The sequence below is a fragment of the Bos grunniens genome, chromosome 11 (genome assembly GCF_055505025.1).
Source record: "Bos grunniens cultivar Pamir isolate PY7600 chromosome 11, Bosgru_T2T1.0, whole genome shotgun sequence".
Taxonomy (NCBI): domain Eukaryota; kingdom Metazoa; phylum Chordata; class Mammalia; order Artiodactyla; family Bovidae; genus Bos; species Bos grunniens.
The window spans coordinates 26,807,845-26,831,468 of NC_141175.1; the positions used below are offsets into that span (position 1 = coordinate 26,807,845).

The 23,624-nt window shown below is 43.0% G+C and overlaps 2 protein-coding genes and 1 long non-coding RNA gene across 3 annotated transcripts in view; 1 reads left to right on the forward strand and 2 right to left on the reverse strand.

Moving 5' to 3' along the window:
* Positions 1-5,687, forward strand: part of VSNL1 (visinin like 1) — a 120,846-nt gene extending 115,159 nt beyond the window's left edge. Inside the window, exons 3-4 of the mRNA XM_086323575.1 lie at positions 1,408-1,623; positions 4,722-5,687. Coding sequence (XP_086179701.1) covers positions 1,408-1,623; positions 4,722-4,919 — 414 coding nt within the window. The 3' untranslated portion in view covers positions 4,920-5,687. The remainder of the gene's footprint in view (positions 1-1,407; positions 1,624-4,721) is intronic.
* Positions 446-8,249, reverse strand: LOC147362759 (uncharacterized). Its single transcript, XR_015135802.1, has 2 exons — positions 8,206-8,249; positions 446-1,877 (listed from the first exon to the last, which is right to left on the reverse strand). It is a non-coding gene; the product is annotated as an uncharacterized LOC147362759 (long non-coding RNA).
* A 10,691-nt stretch (positions 8,250-18,940) lies between these two features.
* Positions 18,941-23,624, reverse strand: part of SMC6 (structural maintenance of chromosomes 6) — a 74,997-nt gene continuing 70,313 nt past the window's right edge. The window contains exons 26-27 of the mRNA XM_086323569.1: positions 21,540-21,637; positions 18,941-20,705 (exon numbers count right to left, since the gene is read on the reverse strand). Coding sequence (XP_086179695.1) covers positions 20,591-20,705; positions 21,540-21,637 — 213 coding nt within the window. The 3' untranslated portion in view covers positions 18,941-20,590. The remainder of the gene's footprint in view (positions 20,706-21,539; positions 21,638-23,624) is intronic.

Genomic DNA, 23,624 nt, shown 5'->3' on the forward strand with positions numbered 1-23,624 from the left:
AGCACCTGATCAGATACTGGCGTCTGCAAGTTGACACCAGATCTCCCCACCCCTGCCCCCAGGAATGCTTGTCTCATCCCTGGGCCTCCTGTATTCGCCCCTTACATGAAATGCTTGTCTTTTGTTTCTGGAGGGAGATTTCCTACCATTCAATGTGCAGTGTAGGGTCAGTGGGTAGCAGGGCTTAGCGGGTCCCAGGTCAGGATGTACAGTGAGAAAGAGGATGCAGTCAGAGAGGGCATGATGCCAGCCATCTGTGTGTGGCCAGCCTGACCCACTTAGCAAGTGGCAGCACCCACGCCAGAATATGAATGCCATGGCATCCTTAGGAATCTGCTTTGGACTTTGTATTTAGTGGAATTCTTCATCCAGAAACACGAATGCACCTTCTCTGGTTTAAAACAGCACGTGGTTTGTTTTTGTTCAGGGATGGGACGAGGTTTGCTTGCTAGTTTCCTGTGCTCCACCTGGAGAGAATGTCTTTTCCTTTTTTTTTTTTTTTAATATTTTTATCAGAGTATAGTTGCTTTACAATGTTGTGTTAGTTTCTACTGTACAGCAAAGAGAATCAGCTCTACATATACTTATATACGTACATGGAGGATGTCCTTTAGCTTTGCTAGGCAGAGGGTCAGGCATCAGAGCTCCCTGCTGTGTGTGGCAGGCCCAGATGTGTGTCCAAGCCCAGGGCCATGGCCACGGTCTCCGTGGTCTTCCCACTTTGGGGTCTGCACCCCCTCCTCCTCCTGCGTCCCTCTCCTGTCTCCTGCAGCACCCTGCTGGCTCTGAGAAGACACCTCTTTATGTCTCTCAGAAATAAGCCCAGTCATGTTCTATTTTTAGTGGGTCTTAAATGCCCCGCAAAAGAAAAGTTTCTAGAAAAAGGAGTTGGACGCTGGCCCAACACCCAGAGGGACCTTGGTGGGCTAGGGACCGGGAGCCACTGGCGGGAGGTCAGGGCCACCTTGCTCAGGCCCCACGGGCAGTGAGCCTGGATGATGACACCCGGAGAAATGTGGGAGTCCAGGTCATACTGCCCTGTGCAGGAGAGAAGTCAGCTGGCTGCCCCGTCCTAGACCTCGAGGGAGAATGACAAGAAAGGCCACAGAGGAGGAATTCTAGCAGCACTGATCCAGGTCCCACCAACCTCAAAGCCCAGTGTCTCCAGCCTCACCCTCAGGCAAGAGCGAGGAGCCTGGGAGTGAGGACGCATGGGGAGACCGCTTCCTTGTGCCCGTCCTTAGCCTTGAGTGTTGGGCCAAACCCAGTCCACACGGGCAAGCCTGACCCCCTCGCCCCCTGGGAGGGCTGGGAGAGCCCCGGGCCAGCGTGTGGCACTGGGCTTTCACTTCGGGGCCTGCGATTCTTCCCCTCCTGACAGGTGACCTTGTGTGTTCTGCCCCGTAGTTCTTCCCATACGGGGATGCCTCCAAGTTTGCCCAGCACGCCTTCCGCACCTTCGACAAGAACGGGGATGGCACCATCGATTTCCGAGAGTTCATCTGCGCGCTGTCCATCACCTCCAGGGGCAGCTTTGAGCAGAAGCTGAACTGGGCTTTCAACATGTACGACCTGGACGGGGACGGCAAGATCACCCGAGTGGAGATGCTGGAGATCATCGAGGTGAGGCCCCCGGGTGTTCTCAGGGCCTGGGCTGCTGCAGGCAGAAACGCAGACCTTGGGAAGAAACTCCCTGGGCACAGGCCTATGGCAGGTCCCCTGCTTCCCCACCAGGAGCCCTGGCAGGCCTTGAATCCTCTGTCCTGTCCCCTGCCTCCACGCTGGATAATGTCTCAGCTCCAAGCTGCTGGGTTCTGACTGTCAACCACATTTCAACCAGCCATGCTCTCACTGTGAGATCTTCCACCAACATAAGCCTAGAGGGTGAGAAGGATGGTATCAGGACCCAGCTTCTCTAGCCCTTGGCTTAGCTCCGCCCTGCTGGACGCCGCTCTCTTCTTCAAGCCAGCTTCCCCACAGTGGGCACAAGATGCTGCCCATGGTCCCCAGTTTTCCATCATTCCACGTAAACAAGTATCTTCCTCAGTTGCCTGTGCAAATGTCCCAGGACCCCCTGGCCACTGCTGCAACCTCAGTCTTCAACACCATTCCTTACACACTGAGTGTGAGATACCTGGGCCTTGGTTTTCCTGGAACACACAGCCTCACATCAGGGCCTTGATATCCTCTCCCTCTGCCCAGGACCGCCCCCCAGGTCCCCTCATTCCTCTCAGGGTTGCCCCTTCATCTCAACATCTTGGCAGGCCTTCCTCCCTGAACTCACATCCCCCTACCCCTGGGCCATCTAATCCCTTACCAACATTTTTTTTTTTTTGGTCATAGATTTTATCACTGCCCTAAATTATCTGATACAATAGAACACAAGCTACATGTACAGAGAGGGCCGTACTCTCTCACTGCTGTATCCCTCCAGCCTAGAACAGTGCGGGAGCCTGCTGAGCACTCACCCGCTGATGAATGAGTCATGCCTCTTCACTCACTGTCTTAGCTTGTGTGTCCACCTCTGCGCTGACAAGGTGACCCAAAGAGGGAAGGCAGGACCAAGTGTCTCATCCTGGAGCTGGGGCAAGGCCCTGCCCAGACCACAGGGCTGAGATTTGGGGTGGGGGGGAAGCAGAGGTGTAGATCCCCAGAGCAAAGCTAAGGGGTGATGGCGAGAAACAGTAGCCAAAACCCAAGTGACCCAGATGCCCTCTCTGCTATGCTGACTCTCCTCCCTCTGGGGCCGCTTCCCAGCTCAGTCAGCTCTGACCTCTGGAGCCCTGCCTTCCACTTACCCCACCTGCACCAGCATCTTTAGTCCCTTCTCTACCTTTAGTACCCACTTCCCTTCCCAAGTAAACTGGGAGACCCAGTAAGGTTCAGGCATGGAGTTGGCTATAGGGCATTGAGCACCAAACCATCAATGTCTTTATGAAAAAATGATAATGAACCTACCCTTCAAGACTGTGGTAATGATTAAGCACCTGGCACACTTTCTCTCAGGCTTCCCTGGTGACTTGGTGGTAAAGAATCTGCCCGCCGAGGCAGGAGACACAGGTTCAGTCCCAGGGTCGGGAATATCTGCTGGAGAAGGAAACGGCAACCCACTCCAGTATTCTTGCCTGGGAAATCGATGGACAGAGGAGCCTGGTGCGCTACAGTCCAGGGGATCACAAAGAGTTGGACACAACTGAGTGACTAAACAAGACTTCCTGTCATGTAGGAAATGCTCAGTACATGGCAGTTCACTGTCAAGGCTCTGTCCCCCTTGGAAATATCCACCTCGACTCTCAGCTCCTTTCCTTCTAATCAGCCGTGCCCCTTCTTCTTACTCCCTCTGCATGTGGCTCCCTATCTCCTTCTCCAGTATTTTCTCCAGCTTCTAGCCCTCTGCACTTGCACCCTGGCACCCCTTCCTGCCTCCAGGTTCCTTTTTGCTGAGTCACCTTTTCAGAACCAAAGTATCAGTAACTGATACAGCCTTTACAGCATCTCTGTACTTCAGGAGCTGCTCATTCATTTGGTCAAAAGTCTTTATAGAGAGGTTCCTCCATGCCACGCACAGCTGTGCACACAGATCCGGCTATCCAGCTGACATCCATTCGCTTGCATGTCCCCTGCAGCCTCACTGTCCATCCAGGGCTGCTCACCCTTGAACACTCACCACTGGCCACTTCGGCCTCTACCATGCTTTCCACCTGGGCTTTTCACCTTTTCCTTCAGGGCTCTGGGCCCATCCAAATCTTCTTTACCCTTTAAGGTCTAGGTTATCTCGCCATCATCATAATCCAATTGTAGAACATTTTTATTCTCCCAATAGGATACCTTATGCCCATGGGTATCCCCAGGTTTTGAAAACTACCCTTCTACTTTCTTTATGGATTTGTCTCACTGAACATTTATATAAATGGAATCTTACAATATACGTTTGGCCTTTTATATCTGGCACTTTTTTGGACATTTATCTATGTTGTAGCATCTGTCAGTATTTCATTCCTTTCTGTTGCTAAAATCATATTCAATTGTACAGATGCATCGTATTTTATTTATCTCTTTGCCAGTTGAGTATTTGTGCTGTTTCACTTCAGGGCTATTATTGAAAATGCTGCTATATGTTTACCTACAAGTCTTTGTGTAGATGAGCATTTTAAGGCACTTTCCTAAGAATGAAACTCGTTTCTACCTTTCATTTCCATTTTGAGAATTACATGGAATTATTGGAATTAATGGAAAATGGAATCATCTTACTCTGTTCTTTCACTCATGAAGATAGTCCCTGACTCGCAGATCCTTCTCAGCTAACTTCTTTCAGGGCTTAATTTTACTGGTGCCCCTTGCTTGCTTTCTTGACAGATTGTAAGTCCCTTATCAGTTAGGATCAGATTACGGTCCATTTCATCTGGGACCACTTCATCTTTTCCTAGATCTCCAAGGAGTAGAGCTTGTTGATTACCATCTGACCTCAAACTCAGAAGTTTCCAAACTGAGCTCATCATTTTCGTCATTCTTGGTCTCACCACAACTCTTTTCACTCACTTCCTCCAGCCCAAAAAATTAGGAGTCATGAAATTCTTCTCTATCCCGTTAGTCATGAGACTCACACCGATTTGATTACACCACTCTCTTATTTAAAAGCGTTTAAGGAGTCCTTTGAAGTAAATTTAAATTCTTTACCCCATCCGAGGTGAACTTTATGATCTATTTCTTGTCTTCCCAAGGCTATCTACAAAATGGTGGGCACAGTGATCATGATGAAAATGAATGAGGATGGCCTCACGCCCGAGCAACGAGTAGACAAGATTTTCAGCAAGATGGATAAGAACAAAGATGACCAGATTACGCTGGATGAATTCAAAGAAGCTGCCAAGAGCGACCCTTCCATTGTACTACTTCTGCAGTGCGACATTCAGAAATGAGCGGAGGTCAATGCTATGGACTGCACAAGAGTATCAATGTTCCATTCAGTCTGCAGCTATTAACACACACACACACACACACACACACACAGATATTGCTTGGACTACCTATAAATGGACTTGCTTCTTGTGTTTGAAACACTTGTGTGCATGAGAATGTCATTTGCTAATGAATTTTAAAAAGCATATATTCTAAAACAGACAACCTGCCACAATGTGATATGTGTAATATCATTTCATAAAAAATCTTCCTTCTCCAAAGCCTGGGCAGAAATGTGCTGCAAAGAGTTCTATGATTTCTTGTTCATGTTTTGCTAATGCTTGTGTCTCCTTGATTACATAATGTTAGTAGCACTGAGACCCCCATGGTAATGTAACTGAATTTTAAGCTGTGTCACCATTCTCCTGTAAAATAGTACTAGACAGACACACCGAGGAGATCTTGACTCCTCTGTATGGTCCACACACAAGAGCTTGTATTATCAGTGAATATAAATGTATGACATTTGCATGCCTTTTAGGTTTGCCTTAATTCTTACCTCATTTGCACCCTATCAACCTGGAAAGAGCTGTGTTGGAATTAATGCAGTATAAACCTTACAAACTCTGCTAAATGACTCATAAATATATCTATAATATGCATATACTCAAAGATATTATTTATTGAAAGTAAAAAAAAAAGATGGATGCGTATTGATTTCTGCTTGAATTTTCAAAGGCTTCCAAAGAGGTGGCAATAGATGTCCCAAATAAATTTATAACATTTGACTTTTCCCCTCAGTTCTTATTTCATAATTTTAAATTGGAAACAGATGTTTCATGATCATCCAGGGTCGGTAGCAACAAACGTACTAAATTTCCCTTTGAACACACAACTTGGGAATTCAAAGACGTAGTGACAACCAACGGGGAAAAAGTGACTTCTCAATACTTCATCCTGGCCCTCAGAAGAGGGAAAATTAATATGGCATGTCAAGTTTAAATAAAACATAAAACTTGCTCATTCTCAAAAACTGCTCACTATATGACAATACATGCTATCTCAGTGTGACTGTGTGTTATGTTTTACACAACACACTGAGTGAGAAGCGTCCTGCTGGCAGAAAAGGGGCCTTCTGTCTTGCCAAATCATAAACGTACTCGTGGTTTTAAAGATGGAACAAAATCCTGACCGTTTTGAGCTTGAGGAAGGAAGGCAGAGATTCCATGAAGAGCCCTAGGGGCAGGTTTGCATTTTCAGAGCAAGCGCGGATGAGACCAGTTTCTTTCTCCAGGACCATCCAGTAGAACTTGCTGGGATGGTGGAAACTTCTGCACTGGTTGTGTGTGACTTTGGAGCACTTCAAGTTCAGCTAATATGACTGGCAAACTGAATTTTTCATTTTAATTAATTTGCATTTAATTTGCCCCATGTAGCAAGTTGTCATCGTATCAGACAGTACAGTGCTAAACTGTTCACTTTTTATGGACTGCCTTTTTTCCTAAATATTCGTCCCTTGTCTGTCTTAGGATCCTTAAGTGAGACCTGAGACCAGGACCTGACGATTCCATTCATCTATTCAGCAAGAAGCTGGGAGTGAGCAAAACTCCCCACAAACTCTCAGGAGACCGGTGGTACCTGAAACCCTGCCAGACCACACTTCCACCCCCAGAAAGAACAGTCCCAAGGGCTCATAGGACTTCCGGGTGCCCTTAACCCTGTACTTGGTGAGTCCAGAGTGGAGGCAGGAGAAGATGGGGTCATTCAGAGCCCCCAGTACTCTCTCCTCTGATTGAGGGTGGTGTGGAGGTGGAGGGTCGAGGAACTGGGAAGACACCTTAGAAAGGCACTTGGTGAAATCAAGCTCGAGTTAATGAATTCTTAGCAAATTTTGACTGATCACCTATAACGCCCCCAACACCATTCTTCTAGGGAGAGACAGACAGTAACCACACACACTCCAATTGTAAGAACTCTGAAGAAAAGCACAAGAGGTGAAGACAGATGGAAAACGATGGGATGCAGCAGTGGTGTTTGCTCTAAGCTGGTTAGGTGACACTGATGTAAGACCCAAGCGACGGAAGTGAGCCACATGGGTATTTGGGGAAACAAACTCTCCAGGGTCTTCCTTGGTGGTCTAGCAGTTAAGACTCAACATTTCCACCATAGGGGCATGGGTTTGATCCCTGCTCAGGGAGCTAAGATCCCGCATGGAACTAAGATCCCCCATACCCCTTGGTGCAGCCAAACAAACAAGAACAAGAACAAAACACACCCTCCAGCAGACTCGGTTCAGTCCGGTTCAGTCTCTCAGTCGTGTCTGACTCTTTGCGACCCCGTGGACTGCAGCACACCAGGCCTCCCTGTCCATCACCAACTCCTGGATTTTACTCAAACTCATGTCCATCAAGCCAGTGATGCCATCCAACCATCTCATTCTCTGTTGTCCCCTTCTCCTCCCGCCCTCAATCTTTCCCACCATCAGGTTCTTTTCAAATGAGTGAGTTCTTCGCATCAGGGGGCCAAAGGACTGGAGTTTCAGCCTTAGCATCAGTCCTTCCAATGAATATTCAGGACTGATTTCCTTAAGGATTGACTGGTTAGATCTTCTTGCAGTCCAAGGGACTCTCAAGAGTCTTCTCCAACACCACAGTTCAAAAGCATCAATTCTTCGGCGCTCAGCTTTCTTTAAAGTCCAACTCTCACATCCATATGTGACTACAGGAAAAACCATAGCTTTGTCTAGACGGACCTTTGTTGGCAAAGTAATGTCTCTGCTTTTTAATATGCTGTCTAGGTTGGTCATAACTTTTCTTCCAAGGAGCAAGTGTCTTTTAATTTCATGGCTGCAATCACCATCTGCAGTGATTTTGGAGCCCAAAAGAATAAAGTCTGCCACTGTTTCCACTGTTTCCCCATCTATTTGCCATGAAATGATGGGACCAGATGCCATGATCTTATTTTCCCAGCAGACTCACTGGGAAATAAATAAAATGTAGAAATTGGGCCAGCAAATGAACATCTTATTTGTTTTAGTCCTCACTGCTGTACTAGAGTAGACTGTTGCAGAGGGCTGAGAGCAGTCTGGCAGTATTAGTTAGAATAAGTGCACATATGCCCTCTGACCCAGCATCCCCACTCCTGGGTATGTTGCCCAAGATGCTTTCACAGGTGTCTGTATGGGGACTTTTCCCAGCATGTCTATGACAACTCTGTTTCTGGTGTGGGGACTGGAGGCGACTAGTGGTTCGTGACTAGAAGACTAGGTAAGTAAGACATGGTGCATTCACCCTATGGCCTACTTACCTTCAGCTGGGAGCCGACGCCCACACATGGGTTTTAACAATGCTGAAAGGGAGAAAGAGCAACAGTGAAACCTGTTGCACAGTATAATACATACAAATGAAGCATGCATTCTCACAAAAGAACACTAAAGACACATAAAATAAAAGGAAATATCACATTAGAGTTGAGGGGTGTACCACAACATTTTATCCTCTCCAAGCGGTGATGGCTTAAAATAGAAATCATCATCTTAATATTCCTCACAGCTACTGTGGGTCGGGAATTTGAGAAGGTTCACCTGAATGTTTCTGGTTGGGGGTTGCTCATGCAGTTGCAGTCACATGATAATTTGAGCTGAAACAGGTCCCTGGAGCAGCCTGGAGTGGAGAGGGCATCTTTCCCCTTCCAACCTCAGAGCATCTCCACACAGGCTAGTTTGTGCTTCCTCACAGCATGGGGACCTCACAGCAGCCATAGTACTTACCTGGTGGGTCAGATCTCCACCACAGGCATTCCTGCAAAGAAACTGGAAGTTTCATAGTCTTTTCTGCTGCTGCTTAGTCGCTTCAGTCGTGTCCGACTCTGTGTGACCCCATAGACGGCAGCCCACTAGGCTCCCCTGTCCCTGGGATTCTCCAGGCAAGAACACTGGAGTCTTTTCTGACCTAGCCTCAATTGTCATGAAGTAGCACTTCCATGGCATTCCACTGATTACAGGAAAGTCACAAACCTAGCCCATAATCAAGAGGGAAATTAGATTCCATGTCTTTCTTAATGGGTTTTTAAAAGTTTCTAGAAGAACAGGAGCAATGTTGTTGCCACCCGTTTTGGAAAACCATTGGCCACAGTCTGCCCTGTAGCCACGATCCATCTCTTCCACCTTCAAAATGCATTCACCTGCTCCCAAGTAACGACAAAAGTCTCATCCCCTTATGACTTCAGGGTTGGGCTTGAAGCCCCAGATCTCATCATCTAAAGGCTCCTCAGTGTTGGTTCATCAGATGTAGCACATTGAGATCATTCTTTTAAATCCAAAGGCCTGTGGACAACCAATAGGTAATTATCGCCCCCTTTCCCACCTGCCTTACACAACATAGAATGTTGGGATGGGGAAGCATAGTCAAAGCTATGGTTTTTCCAGTGGTCATGTATACATGTGAGAGTTGGACTTTAAAGAAAGCTGAGTGCTGAAGAATTGATGCATTTGAACTGTTGTGTTGGAGAAGACTCTTGAAAGTCCCTTGGACTGCAAGGAGATACAACCAGTCCACCCTAAAGGAAATCAGTCCTGAATATTCTTTGGAAGGACTGATGCTGAAGCTGAAACTCCAATCCTTTGGCCACCTGATGGGAAGAACTGACTTATTTGAAAAGACCCTTATGCTGGGAAAGATTGAGGGCAGGAGGAGAAGGGAACAACAGAGGATGAGATGGTTGGATGGCATCACCAACTCAATGGACATGAGTTTGAGTAAGCTCTGAGAGTTGGTGATGGATAGGGAAGCCTTTCGTGTTGTAGTCCATGGGGTCATAAAGAGTCGGACACGACTGAGCAACTGAACTGAACTGAAGCATAACTACAGTAGAGACACACTTTGAGAAAAGGGGAAACTGGAAAGCTTGAGGTAGTCTCTGGTCCATAGCAGTTCTGACATCCAGCTAGGGACATCTTGTAAATTCCTTGATTAAGGCTCAGTCCTACTTTCTGCTGGTTGTTCTCCGTGGCTTTTGGCTCTGCCTTTTGTGTTCTTGTTTCTACCTTCTGAGTTAGCCTTCCTTTTTCATAAAAAAGTAGCCTGTTTATAGCTGAGTGGTTTCTCTGCTTACTGCCTGCCCATAAGGTTTCAGGAGTACAAAAACTTGTTTTCATTTTTGTACTGTCTCTTTCAGTCTAAGCTGATACAATTCTTTAAAGAAAAATCTTATAGTTTTTTTATGGATCAGTTTACAAAGTCCTATGAGAGGGGACTGGAATGCAAAAGTAGGAAGTCAAGAGATACCTGGAGTAACAGGCAAATTTGGCCTTGGAGTACAAAACAAAGCAGGTCAAAGGTTAACAGTTTTGCCAAGAGAACACACTGGTCATAGCAAACACCCACTTCCAACAACACAAGAGAAGACTCTACACATGGACATCACCTGATGGTTAATACTGAAATCAGATTGATTATATTCTTTTCAGCCAAAGATGGAAAAGGTCTATACAGTCAGCAAAAACAAGACTGGAAGCTGACTGTGGCTCAGATCATGAACTCCTTATTGCCAAATTCAGACTTAAATTGAAGAAAGCAGGGAAAAGCACTAGACCATTCAGTGTGACCTAAATCAAATCCCTTATGATTATACAGTGGAAGTGAGAAATAGATTTAAGGGCCTAGATCTGACAGAGTGCCTGAAGAACTATGGGCAGAGGTTTGTGACATTGTACAAGAGGCAGTGATCAAGACCATCCCCAAGAAAAAGAAATGCAAAAAGGCAAAATGGTTGTCTGACGAGGCCTTACAAATAGCTGTGAAAAGAAGAGAAGCTAAAGGCAAAGGAGAAAAGGAAAGATATGCCCATTTGAATGCAGAGTTCCAAAGAATAGTAAGGAGATATAAGAAAGCCTTCCTCAGTGATCAGTTCAAAGCAATAGAAGAAAACAACAGAATGGGAAAGACTAGAGATCTCTTCAAGAAAATTAGAGATACCAAGGGAACATTTCATGCAAAAATGAGCACAATAAAGGACAGAAATGGTATGGACCTAACAGAAGCAGAAGATATTAAGAAGAGGTGGCAAGAATACACAGAAGAACTGTACAAAAAACATCTTCATAACCCAGATAACCACGATGGTGTGATCACTCAGCTAGAGCCAGACATCCTGGAATGGGAAGTCAAGTGGGCCTTAGGAAGCATTACTACGAACAAAGCTAGTGAAGGTGATAGAATTCCAGTTGAGCTATTTCAAATCCTAAAAGATGATGCTGTGAAAGTACTGCAGTCAATATACCAGCAAATCTGGAAAACTCAGCAGAGGCCACAGGACTGGAAAAGGTCAGCTTTCATTACAATCCCAAAGAAAGGCAATGCCAAAGAATGTTCAAACTACTGCACAATTGTACTCATCTCACACACTAGCAAAGTAATGCTCAAAATTCTCCAAGCCAGGCTTCAACAGTACATGAACCATCAATTTCCAGATGTTCAAGCTGGATTTAGAAAAGGGAGAAAAACCAGAGATCAAATTGCCAACATCTGCTGGATCATGGGGAAAGAAAGAGAGTTCCAGAAAAAACATCTACTTTTGCTTTATTGACTACTCCATTTGACTGTGTGGATCACAATAAACTGAAAAATTCTTAAAGAGATGGGAATACCAGACTGACCTGCCTCCTAAGAAATCTGTATGCAGGTCAAGAAGCAACAGTTAGAACTGGACATGGAACAAAACACTGGTTCCAAATAGGGAAAAGAGTATGTAAAAGGCTGTATACTGTCACTCTGCTTATTTAACTTATATGCAGAGTACATCGTGTGATATGCCAGATGGAATGAATCACAAGCTGGAATCAAGATTGCTGGGAGAAATATCAATAACCTCAGATATGCAGCTGACACCACCCTTATGGCAGAAAGCAAGGAAGAACTAAAGAGCCTCTTGATGAAAGTGAAAGAGGAGAGTGAAAAAACTGGCTTAAAACTCAACATTCAGAAAACTAAGATCATGGCATCCAGTCCCATCACTTCATGGCAAATAGATGGGGAAACAATGGAAACAGTGACTTTATTTTTGGGGGCTCCAAAATCACTGCAGATGGAGACTGCAGCCATGAAATTAAAAGACACTTTCTCCTTGGCAAAGTTATGACCAACCTAGACAGCATATTAAAAAGCAGAGACATTACTTTGCCAACAAAGGTCCGTCTAGTCAAAGCTATGGTTTTTCCAGTAGTCAGGTATGGATGTCAGAGTTGGGCTATAAAGAAAGCTGAGCACCGAAAAATGGATGCTTTTGAACTGTGGTGTTGGAGAAGACTCTTGAGAGCCCCTTGGACTGCAAGGAGATCCAACCAGTCCATCCTAAAGGAGATCAGTCCTGAATATTCACTGGAAGGACTGATGCTGAAGCTGAAACTCCAATACTTTGGCCATCTGATTCAAAGAACCAACTCATTTAAAAGACCCTGATGCTGGGAAAGATAGAAGGTGGGAGGAGAAGGGGATGACAGAGGATGACATCACCGATGCAATGGACAGGAATTTGAGTAGGCTTCGGGAGCTGGTGATGGACATGGAAGCCTGGTGTGCTGGAGTCCATGGGGTCGTAGAGTTGGATACGACTAAGTGACTGAACTGAACTTATAAAACCCATGCTATTAGCAAGGGTCCATTGTGTGATTGCTCGGGAACAACACCCCTGATATTCTTAACTATGGTTTAATGAAGAGCACCCAAAAGTCAAACCCTCAGAAAAAGGGGTCTTTTATCTGTCTGAAAAGGTCTAAAAGCCCTGCCTTAAGTCTTTCTGAGGTCCTAAGCAAGGGTCTTACAGTGTTCTACCCTGGATTTTATTTTGCACGGAAGCCTCTCCATAGTGTAAAAATTAGTTGTCATCTGGGAGAGGGTGGAAATAAAAACTAGTCCTGGCTCCTTATATGTAACTGCTGACCTTTTAGTTCATCTCTCCTCTCTCATGTTTTGTCATAGGCAGCAAGAAACCAGAAGTAACTTTTCACATTCTACCTACACGTCTCTTCAGCTAGATCACCAGTGGATTAGGTACATTTCCTACTTTCCATGTTATTAGTACCATGGCATCAGCTATGCCAACTTTCCATCAGTACATAACAAGGGTCCCCTTTTCACTCCTGCTTCCAATGGCATTTCCCTCTTTTAGCTCTCACCAAGAGCATCCTTGAAATGCTTTATTTTCTAACACTCTCCCCAAGGCCCTTTTAAGCTTCCATGAGCATCTTCCTCTAGGTCCTTTCAATTTATGTGCTTGTGAATCTAAACTTCAAGGTCCTTCCAACCAGTGCCATATGGTTTAAATTCATTTTTATTTGGTTTTTCCTTTTCTCAGATGCCAAAATCTGTTTGTTACTAATACTATGTGACAAATCCCCCCAAAACTTAATGGCTTGAAACAATAACTACTGTATTATCTCCCATGGTTGTTTGGCCAGGGTGTCAGGAAGGACTCCGTTGGGCAGTTCTGGCTTGGAGATCTCATGCAGATGGACAGAGACGGGGGTTTTGGTGGGGTTGGAGCAGCTGAGGGTGGCTGGGCACTTCTCTTCATGTAGTTCCAGGGCTTCTCCAAGTGGTTTTCCAACACAGGCTAGTCTCGTTCAGGCTGCCTCATGGAGTGGCAGCCTCAGGGAAGTCAGACTGCTTCCATGGAGGCACAGTGATCCGGCATGAATGTTCTAGAGACCAAGGTGGGACTTCTCTTTCTTTTCATTGCGTTTTCTGACTGAGCCACCGAAGTCAACACATTTTTACATACTGTCATTCTAGTGGTTATAAGTGACATACAAATCTGTAAGAAGGGAATTAGACTCTACAAAGCAAGGTTTTGGAAGATGACGGAAGGGATCTCTTGTGTGGTCATCTTTAAAAAATATAATCTACCTCAGGGAATGAAGAAAGGAGGTAGAAGGAAATAAGTATTGCATGGACCAGAGCTGAAGGTGAGCCATGACAATTTCTGGAATCAAGTTCCATTTAAGCACGTGTGTGCGCGCACGCACACACACACACACACACACTCAGTGACAAGGATGCTCAGGAACCTGTGTCCCTCAGTGCGTGCACGTACACACACACACACGCACACTCTCAGTGACAAGGATGCTCAGGTACCTGTGTCCCTCACAGCACAATCACACACACAGCCCTCAGTGACAAGGATGCTCAGGAACCTGTGTCCCTCCCAGTGTGTGTGCGTGCGCGCGCGCACACACACACACACACAGAGCTCAGTGACAAGGATGCTCAGGAACCTGTGCCCCTCCCAGCCTCAGTGGTCCCTTGAGAAAGGAGAAGTTATGGGCATCCTCTCATCATTCAGTGGCCTACGTTCTCTGTTTCAGCTTACACTCAGCTATTTTGATTACCCCGTCAACTGGCTCTTTAACTCCTGCTGTCCTGAAAAGAAAATGCTTCCAAATGTCTTACTTTTATGCTAACTTGAACTCTTTCATTAGTTTGAAATACTAAGTTTACATATTTCCTCTTGTATTACTTCATTTTTCTTGAATAGCTATAAAACTATTTCTAAAAAGGACTCATATTGTTTTAAGGCTTCATCTTCCCTGTAGTTCCTTCCTTCAGGATCACAGTCTCTAGATGAATAATATGAACAACTTTCTTAAAGAAGCCAGATGATTAAAAAAAAGAAAAAAAAAGAAGCCAGATGATTATTTCCTCTACACTGTCAGAAACCATGTCAGGAAGTAAAACACACGCTTCAGCAGACGTCTTCAGAGAGCCTTGCCTCACCGGATGTGTAGGGGTTTAGTGAGAAAATGATAGTCAATTAGCTTCTAAATAAAATGACACAGTTCCCATAGGGCCTTTTGTGTAAGCAATTCAGTTTCCCAAATATCTTGGGCATGCAATTTGGGTTCTTCCCAGCATTTCGCAGCAAAATATAGATCTCTAGACTCTTACCTTATGCTATCATTTCCCAAGTTCTTACATTTATCAACGTACAGTAACCCATCAAATACCCAATTAACTAAATGACTGTCTCAAACGCCACTGCCTGCTCAAATCAGAGCCAGTCTACATCTCCCCACCAGCTGTCCATTTTTCTCCCCCTACCCCACATCTTCCCTAGCTCTATGAATGACTCCATCACTCATGCAGGTTTTTAGATCCCAGACTCCCAGCCAATGATCCTTGGTTCTTCTCACAACTCTACACTACAGCTGACCCTTGAACAGTACAGATTTGAACTGTGTGGGCCCACTTTTTGGTGGATCTTTTCAATAGTAAATACTAAAAGGAAATGGCAGCCCACTCGTGTTCTTGCATGGGAAATCCCATGGACAGAGGAGCCTGATGGGCTACAGTCCACAACGATGCAGTTGTACACGACTCAGTGACTAAACAACAGTGCTTTCCAAACCATGATGCCAGGGGTAGAAATGTGTATATGGAGGGCTGATGATAAACTACGATTTTTGACTGCCTTTAACTGCCGTGTTAAGTGAAGTCAAGTGGGCCTTAGAAAGCATCACTATGAACAAAGCTAGTGGAGGTGACGGAATCCCAGTTGAGCTATTTCAAATCCTGAAAGATGATGCTGTTAAAGTGCTGCACCCAACATGCCAGCAAATTTGGAAAACTCAGCAGTGGCCCCAGGACTGGAAAAGGTCAGTTTTCATTCCAATCCCAAAGAAAGGCAATGCCAAAGAATGCTCAAACTACTGCACAATTGCACTCATCTCACACGCTAGTAAAGTAATGCTCAAAATTCTCCAAGCCAGGCTTCAGCAATACGTGAACGGTGAACTTCCAGATGTTCAAGCTGGTTTTAGAAAAGGCAGAGGAACCAAAGATCAAATTGCCAACATCCGCTGGATCAAAAAAGCAAGAGTTCCAGAAAACCATCTATTTCTGCTTGATTGACTATGCCAAAGACTTTGACTGTGTGGATCACAATAAACTGTGGAAAATTCTGAAAGAGATGGGAATACCAGACCACCTGACCTGCCTCTTGAGAAACCTATATGCAGGTCAGGAAGCAACAGTTAGAACTGGACATGGAACAACAGACTGGTTCCAAATAGGAAAAGGAGTACATCAAGGCTGTATATTGTCACCCTGCTTATTTAACTTCTATGCAGAGTACATCATGAGAAACGCTGGGCTGGAGGAAGTACAAGCTGGAATCAAGATTGCCAGGATAAATATCAATAACCTCAGATATGTAGATGACACCACCCTTATGGCAGAAAGTGAAGAGGAACTAAAGAGCCTCTTGATGAAAATGAAAGAGGAGAGTGAAAAAGTTGGCTTAAAGCTCAACATTCAGAAAATGAAGATCATGGCATCTGGTCCCATCACTTGATGGGAAATAGATGGGGAAACAGTGGAAACAGTGTCAGACTTTATTTTTCTGGGCTCCAAAATCACTGCAGATGGTGACTGCAGCCATGAAATTAAGACACTTACTCCTTGGAAGGAAAGTTATGACCTAGAACCTAGATGGCATATTCAAAAGCAGAGACATTACTTTACCAACCAAAGTCCATCCAGTCAAGGCTATGGTTTTTCCTGTGGTCATGTATGGATGCGAGAGTTGGACTGTGAAGAAAGCTGAGCTCTGAAGAATTGATGCTTTTGAACTGTGGTGTTGGAGAAGACTCTTGAGAGTCCCTTGGACTGCAAGGAGATCCAACCAGTCCATTCTAAAGAAGATCAGCTCTGGGTGTTCTTTGGAAGGGCTGATGCTGAAGCTGAAACTCCAGTACTCTGGCCACCTCATGCTAAGAGTTGACTCATTGGAAAAGACTCTGATGCTGGGAGGGATCGGGGGCAGGGGGAGAAGGGGACGACAGAGGATGAGATGGCTGGATGGCATCACTGACTCGATGGACGTTGAGTCTGAGTGAACTCCGGGAGTTGGTGATGGACAGAGAGGCCTGGCGTGCTGCAATTCATGGGGTCACAGAGAGTTGGACACGACTGAGCGACTGAACTGAACTCCCGCACTGTTCAAGGGTCAACAGTATTCTCATCAGCAAGTCCCACTGCCTCTGAACTTCAAATCCGAATGCTTCTATCCTCATTATCTGGTCCAAGTCACCCCTGTGACCTCTCACCTGGATCATGGCAGAAGCCTCCAGATTGTTTGCTCTTTCCATGTTGGCCCAAACTCCTAACTCCTTCTAACTCCTGTCATAGGTGGAGAGATTCTTTGAAAATGATCTCCAGACTAGGTCTGAAAACCTGCCCAGGACCTCAAACCATATTACTTGCCTGCCTATGAACTTCATTCCTTACACTCACCAAGTTCTGGCCTTGAGATCTTGAAACGTGAAGTTCATTCTCGCACTAAGTAAGGCCTTTGCACTCATCTTCGCCTCGAAGTGTCAACCCTACATCCATCTTTCCATGGCTCTTCTCTTACTTCAGACCTCTGCTTAAATATCAGCTTCTGCCAAGTCTTTTCCTAACACTCCATCCAAAACACCTCTCCTCTCCATCTTAACTCCTTACCCTATTATTATTCATAGCAATGACCATACCCTGAAATAACATGTGGTACTGTTTCTCTAGCTAGACTTTAAGCTCCATGAAGGTAGATTTTGTATTACAGTAGGATTACCAGTGCTTAAAATAGTCCCTAGCACATGGTATTGATATTATATAAAATTAAGAAAATTTCATTTGCCAACTCAAAGAAACAACTAATTTATATTCACTCTTTAAAGAACAAAACTCCTTAAAGATAATAACAAAAAAATATTTTGATATACCTTCAAGCCCACAGGTACTTAGTTCAAAATCATGAAATATCAGTAACTTTTAGAGCTACAAGTTTCAAACCTATTCTGAAAATCTGAGTGATGCAAAGTACAGGCCTCTATGTAGATGAATAAAGTAAAAAATCTAACCAGATAACTATTGACTCAGGACATAATTTGTACCACATGTAATTCGTATTCAGGAAATTTTCTAATCAGGCACTCTGGATCACTTGATGTTCATCACAGTCAGCAACAATTCTGATCCAGGTTTTGAGTTACAGGCAATACTTTCTTAGGCAGAACTCCAAATAAAAATTTAGATCTCCATATAAAACATGTAGATCTCCACATAAAACAGCCTAGACATTTTGAAGACATGCAAAAAGGCATCAGGTGATGGGAAGAAGGGAGAAGGGAAAATACTTAAGAATGTGATCCCTGAATCTCTAGGACTGATCATCAGTATGAGAAACACTATTACTTACATCTTGGTTTACTTGAGAATGATTTTAATCATAGCTCAGTTGGTAAAGAATCCACCTGCAATGCAGGAGACTGCAGTTCAATTCCTGGGTTGGGAAGATCCGCTGGAGAAGGGATAGGTTATCTACTCCAGTATTCTTGGGCTTCCCTTGTGGCTCAGCTGGTAAGGAATCCGACTGCAATGTGGGTGACCTGGGTTCGATCCCTGGGTTGGGAAGATCCCCTGGAGAAGGGAAAGGCTACCCACTCGGGTATTCTGGCTTGGAGAATTCCATGGACTGTACAGTCCATGGCCTCACAGAGTTGGACACAACTGAGCAACTTTCACCCCAAAATTCTGAGAAGGTAGGATTTAAAAGCCCAAGGAAGCATTTCTTCCTTGTTTCCCAAGACTTTATGACTCGGTTCAGTCATAGGTGCCCTGATGATAAATCAGGAGTGGAAGAGTCATCTGTATGAGGCATTCAAGTCAGTATTCACAAAGAGGCTTGATTTTGTCAATTACAGTATCTTCCCCAATTCACAGAAACATGACTTTGAATATATATAAAGTCTTATTTTTAGAAGTTACATATATTTCAAAGAAGCAATTTCTTTTTATTCTAATTAATATTATCATTAATTAGAATATTAATTGAAAATATAAAATATTTTCACTTATGATAGTTGAAACCAAAACTCTGTAAGGCCAAAGCAATGAAAAATCTTCAGCTCAACAAGAGATGCCTGGATACCTGAGGAGTTTTCCCATTTTGTATTAAGAACCATAACGTTAAAAAATGACCACAAAAACTCAGACACTGAAGCTGTATAGATGATAAAAGTTTATGCATTTGGTATATTCTACTTTTTTTTTTATTTGAAAAAGCACATGTATGTTAAAATAGTTTTGATACAAATGAATTATAAATGTAACTTTAAAAAAATCAGACTTTGTCTTCGAAGTGGGGGATGTTTAAAACATTCAGCATGTTTCCTCTTTCTGCAAATTCTTAGATTACAAAAGCACAGTTTTGGACTTCTCATTTACCAATTGATCTCTGCTTAGGACTACATTCGACTCCCTCCCCTCACCCAAAACAAAATCCAATTTTTCTCAGTAACTACAGAAGTGTCGCTGCTTTTAAAATACTGCCTTGTTCTTAAAATACTTCCTTTTAACTTCATAAATATTTACTGCTAGCAATAGAGGGAATTCTTGTTGGATATGCACGTCTTTTTAAAAAGGTTAGCAGTAATCCTAGTATCAAACGTAAGAATACAAACAGGCGTTCTACTCATGTTTTCTTAAAAAAAAAAAAAAAAGCGTTCATAAACACAATTGCTTACAACAGGCTGTTATTTTATCATTCTAAGCAGCACACTTCTTAACAACTCTAAATCAGGATGTGTCTCACGACTGACACCCGCTCCACCCCACCCCGCCCCCAGCAGCCAGTCCTTTGACTTTTGGTCGCTTCTCTGCTCCAGGGGGAGCTGCCTGCGGCTGTTTCCCCAGCCCTTCTTCTCAGCATGGTCTGCAGAGTCCCTCTGACCTGCATCCTCTCAGCAAAGCCAGAGCTCAAGAGACTTTGGACTGCAAACCAAGGGACTCTAAAGAGAGCAAGCACACTGCAAGTCAGGGGGCACAAGTGGGTTGTAACCCGGTTCCGACACAGATTGGACACTTAGCTGAGCAGCTGATGGTCAAGGACTAAGGGAAAGGCACTGTGTCAGAGTTGGCAGTGCTTTAGTGCTCTGAGAAAGTGCCTTAATAGCATATTAAATGTGATGAAACACAGTAATTAAAACTATAGTCCAGATCTGTAATCGTAGCTCCAGGATTAACAATGACCTATGCGGAGGCCTGGCGTGCTGCGATTCATGGGGTCGAAAAGAGTCGGACACGACTGAGCGACTGAACTGAACTGAACTGATGCAGTGGTTGTGACCAAGGTTTCTATGGTCCTGTGTAGGTCCTTCCTCGTTAATAAGCACAAAACAGACAATAAATCTACTGGAAGCTGGTCCCTGCCCACAGCCCTACCCCCTGCCATGAGAATAATGTAATATCCTGGAAAAGCAAAACTAAATATAATCAGATGCTCAAATGTTTATTTTAATTCTTACAAAATACTATAGAAATGAACCCAAACTTAACAGATATGTACATGTACATATGTACAAAATTTGAAACTTCTGAAAAAGAATCTATAAAAGTAGATGGTTAAAATAATAAACAAAAAGATTTAAAACCAGTACTATGAAATTGGGTTTTCTCAAAGTAAGATAACTGTTAATTTTAAATCGCTGGTTGTGGCTGGTCTTATTTACATGTTTTGTAATACATAATGTCAGATACATAAAGGAGCTTCTTTTACTTTAGAATACCTTGTTTCATTTTACTTTAAATAGTCCTGGATGCTTTTCCCCTTTACATGTCTTTCAACATGAGGACGTGGCGTATTAAGTCACAAATCAACTCCGGTCGTCGTCGTCTTCTTGAGATACAGGTCGGAAAGGCAATGTAGTTTGTCCTCTTTCAGGATCAGACATTCGAAGAATTCTAATCAGTTTACTTGATGGAAGTGAACTAAAAGAAGCAAAATTAATTACTCCAATTTCCAAGTAAACTTTTTCATATTAAAAAAAATTCTAATACTACCTCATGAAAATATAAGTCAAATGGCTGCTAATGGAGGAGGGGATATAAGTCTGATATCTGAAATTCTAGGAGAAATATAATTTACAAGAAGGAAATAAATTTTCATTTTCAAAAATTAACTTCCTGATTAATGGCATGAGTTTTCACTTTGGAGGAAAAAGAAAATGAAGGAGATTTATATAACATCTAACTCTCTTACTCTTCTTATCTAGCCAGGAAGGAGTCACCTGAATATTTCCTGTCATAAACTTAAACCCCCAAATGATCAAGTGACCACTTTAGAGAAAGAATATCAACTTTAAGTGACACAGAGCCTGACACCATGCAGGTACCTAATAAATGCTGACTGATAGCAAAGTAGTATTCTTTATTTAGAAAGACTTGTAAGTCACCAGAATAAGATTCAAGATTAGGGAGACTATGAATTATTTCTTTCGTCTAACTAAGTTACTAAAATTACTTTATATTAGTTGGTTCCTGATTACCACAGAAGAGCAGATTCAAGACAGAAATACTAAAAAGTAAATATTCACATTCAAATAAAACCTCCTCTATTATGGAAGGAAGCTAACACAAACAGTATTTTAAATATCTAATATGGAAAAACTACCTTCAATCTCTGGAATAAGTTTAGGGGTTTGTTTTTATTGATCACTTATGCATTTGCATTAAAAAATTAAGAATATAAAGGATTTCTTACTTCCTTTTATATACTTGACATATATATACATATACGTATTCATAGAAGAAATTTTAAGTTACCTCATGCTTTGAGGGGTAAGCAGGATAAACTGTCTGAAGCGCTGGGAATCTGCCATCTTGAGTATCATGTCCATTGCAATCCTCCGGTTAACCATATCCTGGAGAACAGACACAGCAGTTAGAGCTGCTGCTGTGTCAATTATGTTCTTGGGGAAGCAGCCTTGGATTTTACACACCCTTGGATTTTTATCCAAGGATCATCCATTATCTACAATGTCAAGCAACTCTTACATACTGTGAAACCCAGTATCTAAATTATTAGGGAAAATAACTTTCAGGAATTTCTATAGTCTAAGTATTTTTAAGTATAGCTCCTTGCCTCCCATACAGTTAACAATTAAAATAATCAGAAAATAGTCAAAATTAGCTGTTGCAAAGTGAATCTAATTTCAACAGTAATAGTTAGGAGAATGGTACCAAAAGTGACCAGATTCAAACTTATTAAATCTCTTAAATCTTCCCTCAATGATTAAGGTGTTTTAAAAACTCTGTTCTTATCACCTTCTACAATTTGTACAAGTAATAAGTTCGAATTTATAGACTAACTTCTCAACTGAATCATTAAAATAAGTTAAACAGCACATCAGTGTATAGGGAAAAAATGCCTGTTTATATACAATAGGTTGTGAAACTAAATGAATTAAACTTTGTATTTACATCTTCTGAGTTAAATAACAAAAAATGATAAAAATGGAAGTATCTCTCCCCTTCCATGAAAACTCCACAAATATGAAAACACAAGCAAATGAAACCACACGTGGCCATACAGTATGGTGGTCTAGAACCTGGACTATGGAGGGCAGACAACGGCCCAGCATCCTGGCTATACTGCTCAGTGGCTCTTTTTCTAGAAATTCTTCCATTGGCAGATCTGTAGTCTAACTTAAGGTGCAAAAGTAACCAGGGCTTGCCCAAACTGAATACTGTCCTTTCAAAACAATGCCTGGAGGGAAGTCTATCGTTTAATAACAAAGCTGCCAATGCACCAAGAAATATTTATTCGTTTCGTTTAGACTGGTTCTCCAAACTTGGGTACATTTTTCTGAATAATTTCAACAAGGCAAAATGTCATTCCGATTAAAAACCTCTAAGTCTCTGAATGAGAAAGAAATATTCAGAATTAAATATGAAAAATAATATGCGTGGTAAGACTGCATAATGGCATTTTGGCAAAAATACTGTATGGAAAGAGCAATCGTCATCTATGATTTGTGAATCAGCTTTGAATCCAAATCTCAAAGGAATTTCTTAATCTTCAGGAATGAGAGCACAGGAAAAAACCCACTGAAGTGGTTTGCAAATATGAATTCTGATTTGCAAATAAGCATTTTCTAAAATCCTAATTATGTACTAGGCATTAAGAGGTAGAAATATGATTAAGACATGGTTGATAACTTAAAAAATAATTCGGTGAGTGATTCAGACATGAAAATAGGAGAATGCAACAAAATGAAAGCTAAATAAATATAATACATAATAATAAAATGTGTATAATATATTGAATATTATATAGTAGTAGTGTTCAGTTCTGTCTCTTCTTTTTTTGGTGATCCCATGGACTATAGTCCACTAGGCTCTTTTGCCCATGGAATTTTCCAGGCAAGAATACTGTAGTGGGGTGCCATTTCTTACTCCAGGGGATGCTCCCAACCCATAGATCAAACCTCTGTTGCTAGCGTCTCCTGCACTGCCAGGCAGATTCTCTACCACTAGCACCACGTGGGTGAACATTATATACTATAAAATATAAAAATATACAATTGCATGAGTTGATATAAAGTGGTGCTGAGGAAACTGAGAAGTCCCTAATCCTGTCTGCAGGGTGGCGGTATGGAGCTACATAAAGGTGACATCCAAACCAAGTCTTGAAAGATGAGTCGGAGTGTGACATACAAGGAAGAAGGGCACAGTGTTTGGAAAATCACAAACAGCTTAGTCCAGCTGAAAAAGTAGATGGATACAGTACCATAAAGGGTCTCAAAGTCACCCTACAGAATTAAACCAAAGACTTTTAAACAAGGGAGTGACCACAATTAGATTTATTTTAGAAACAGAAACCTGGCAAGATGGTGAGGAGAAAGTGAG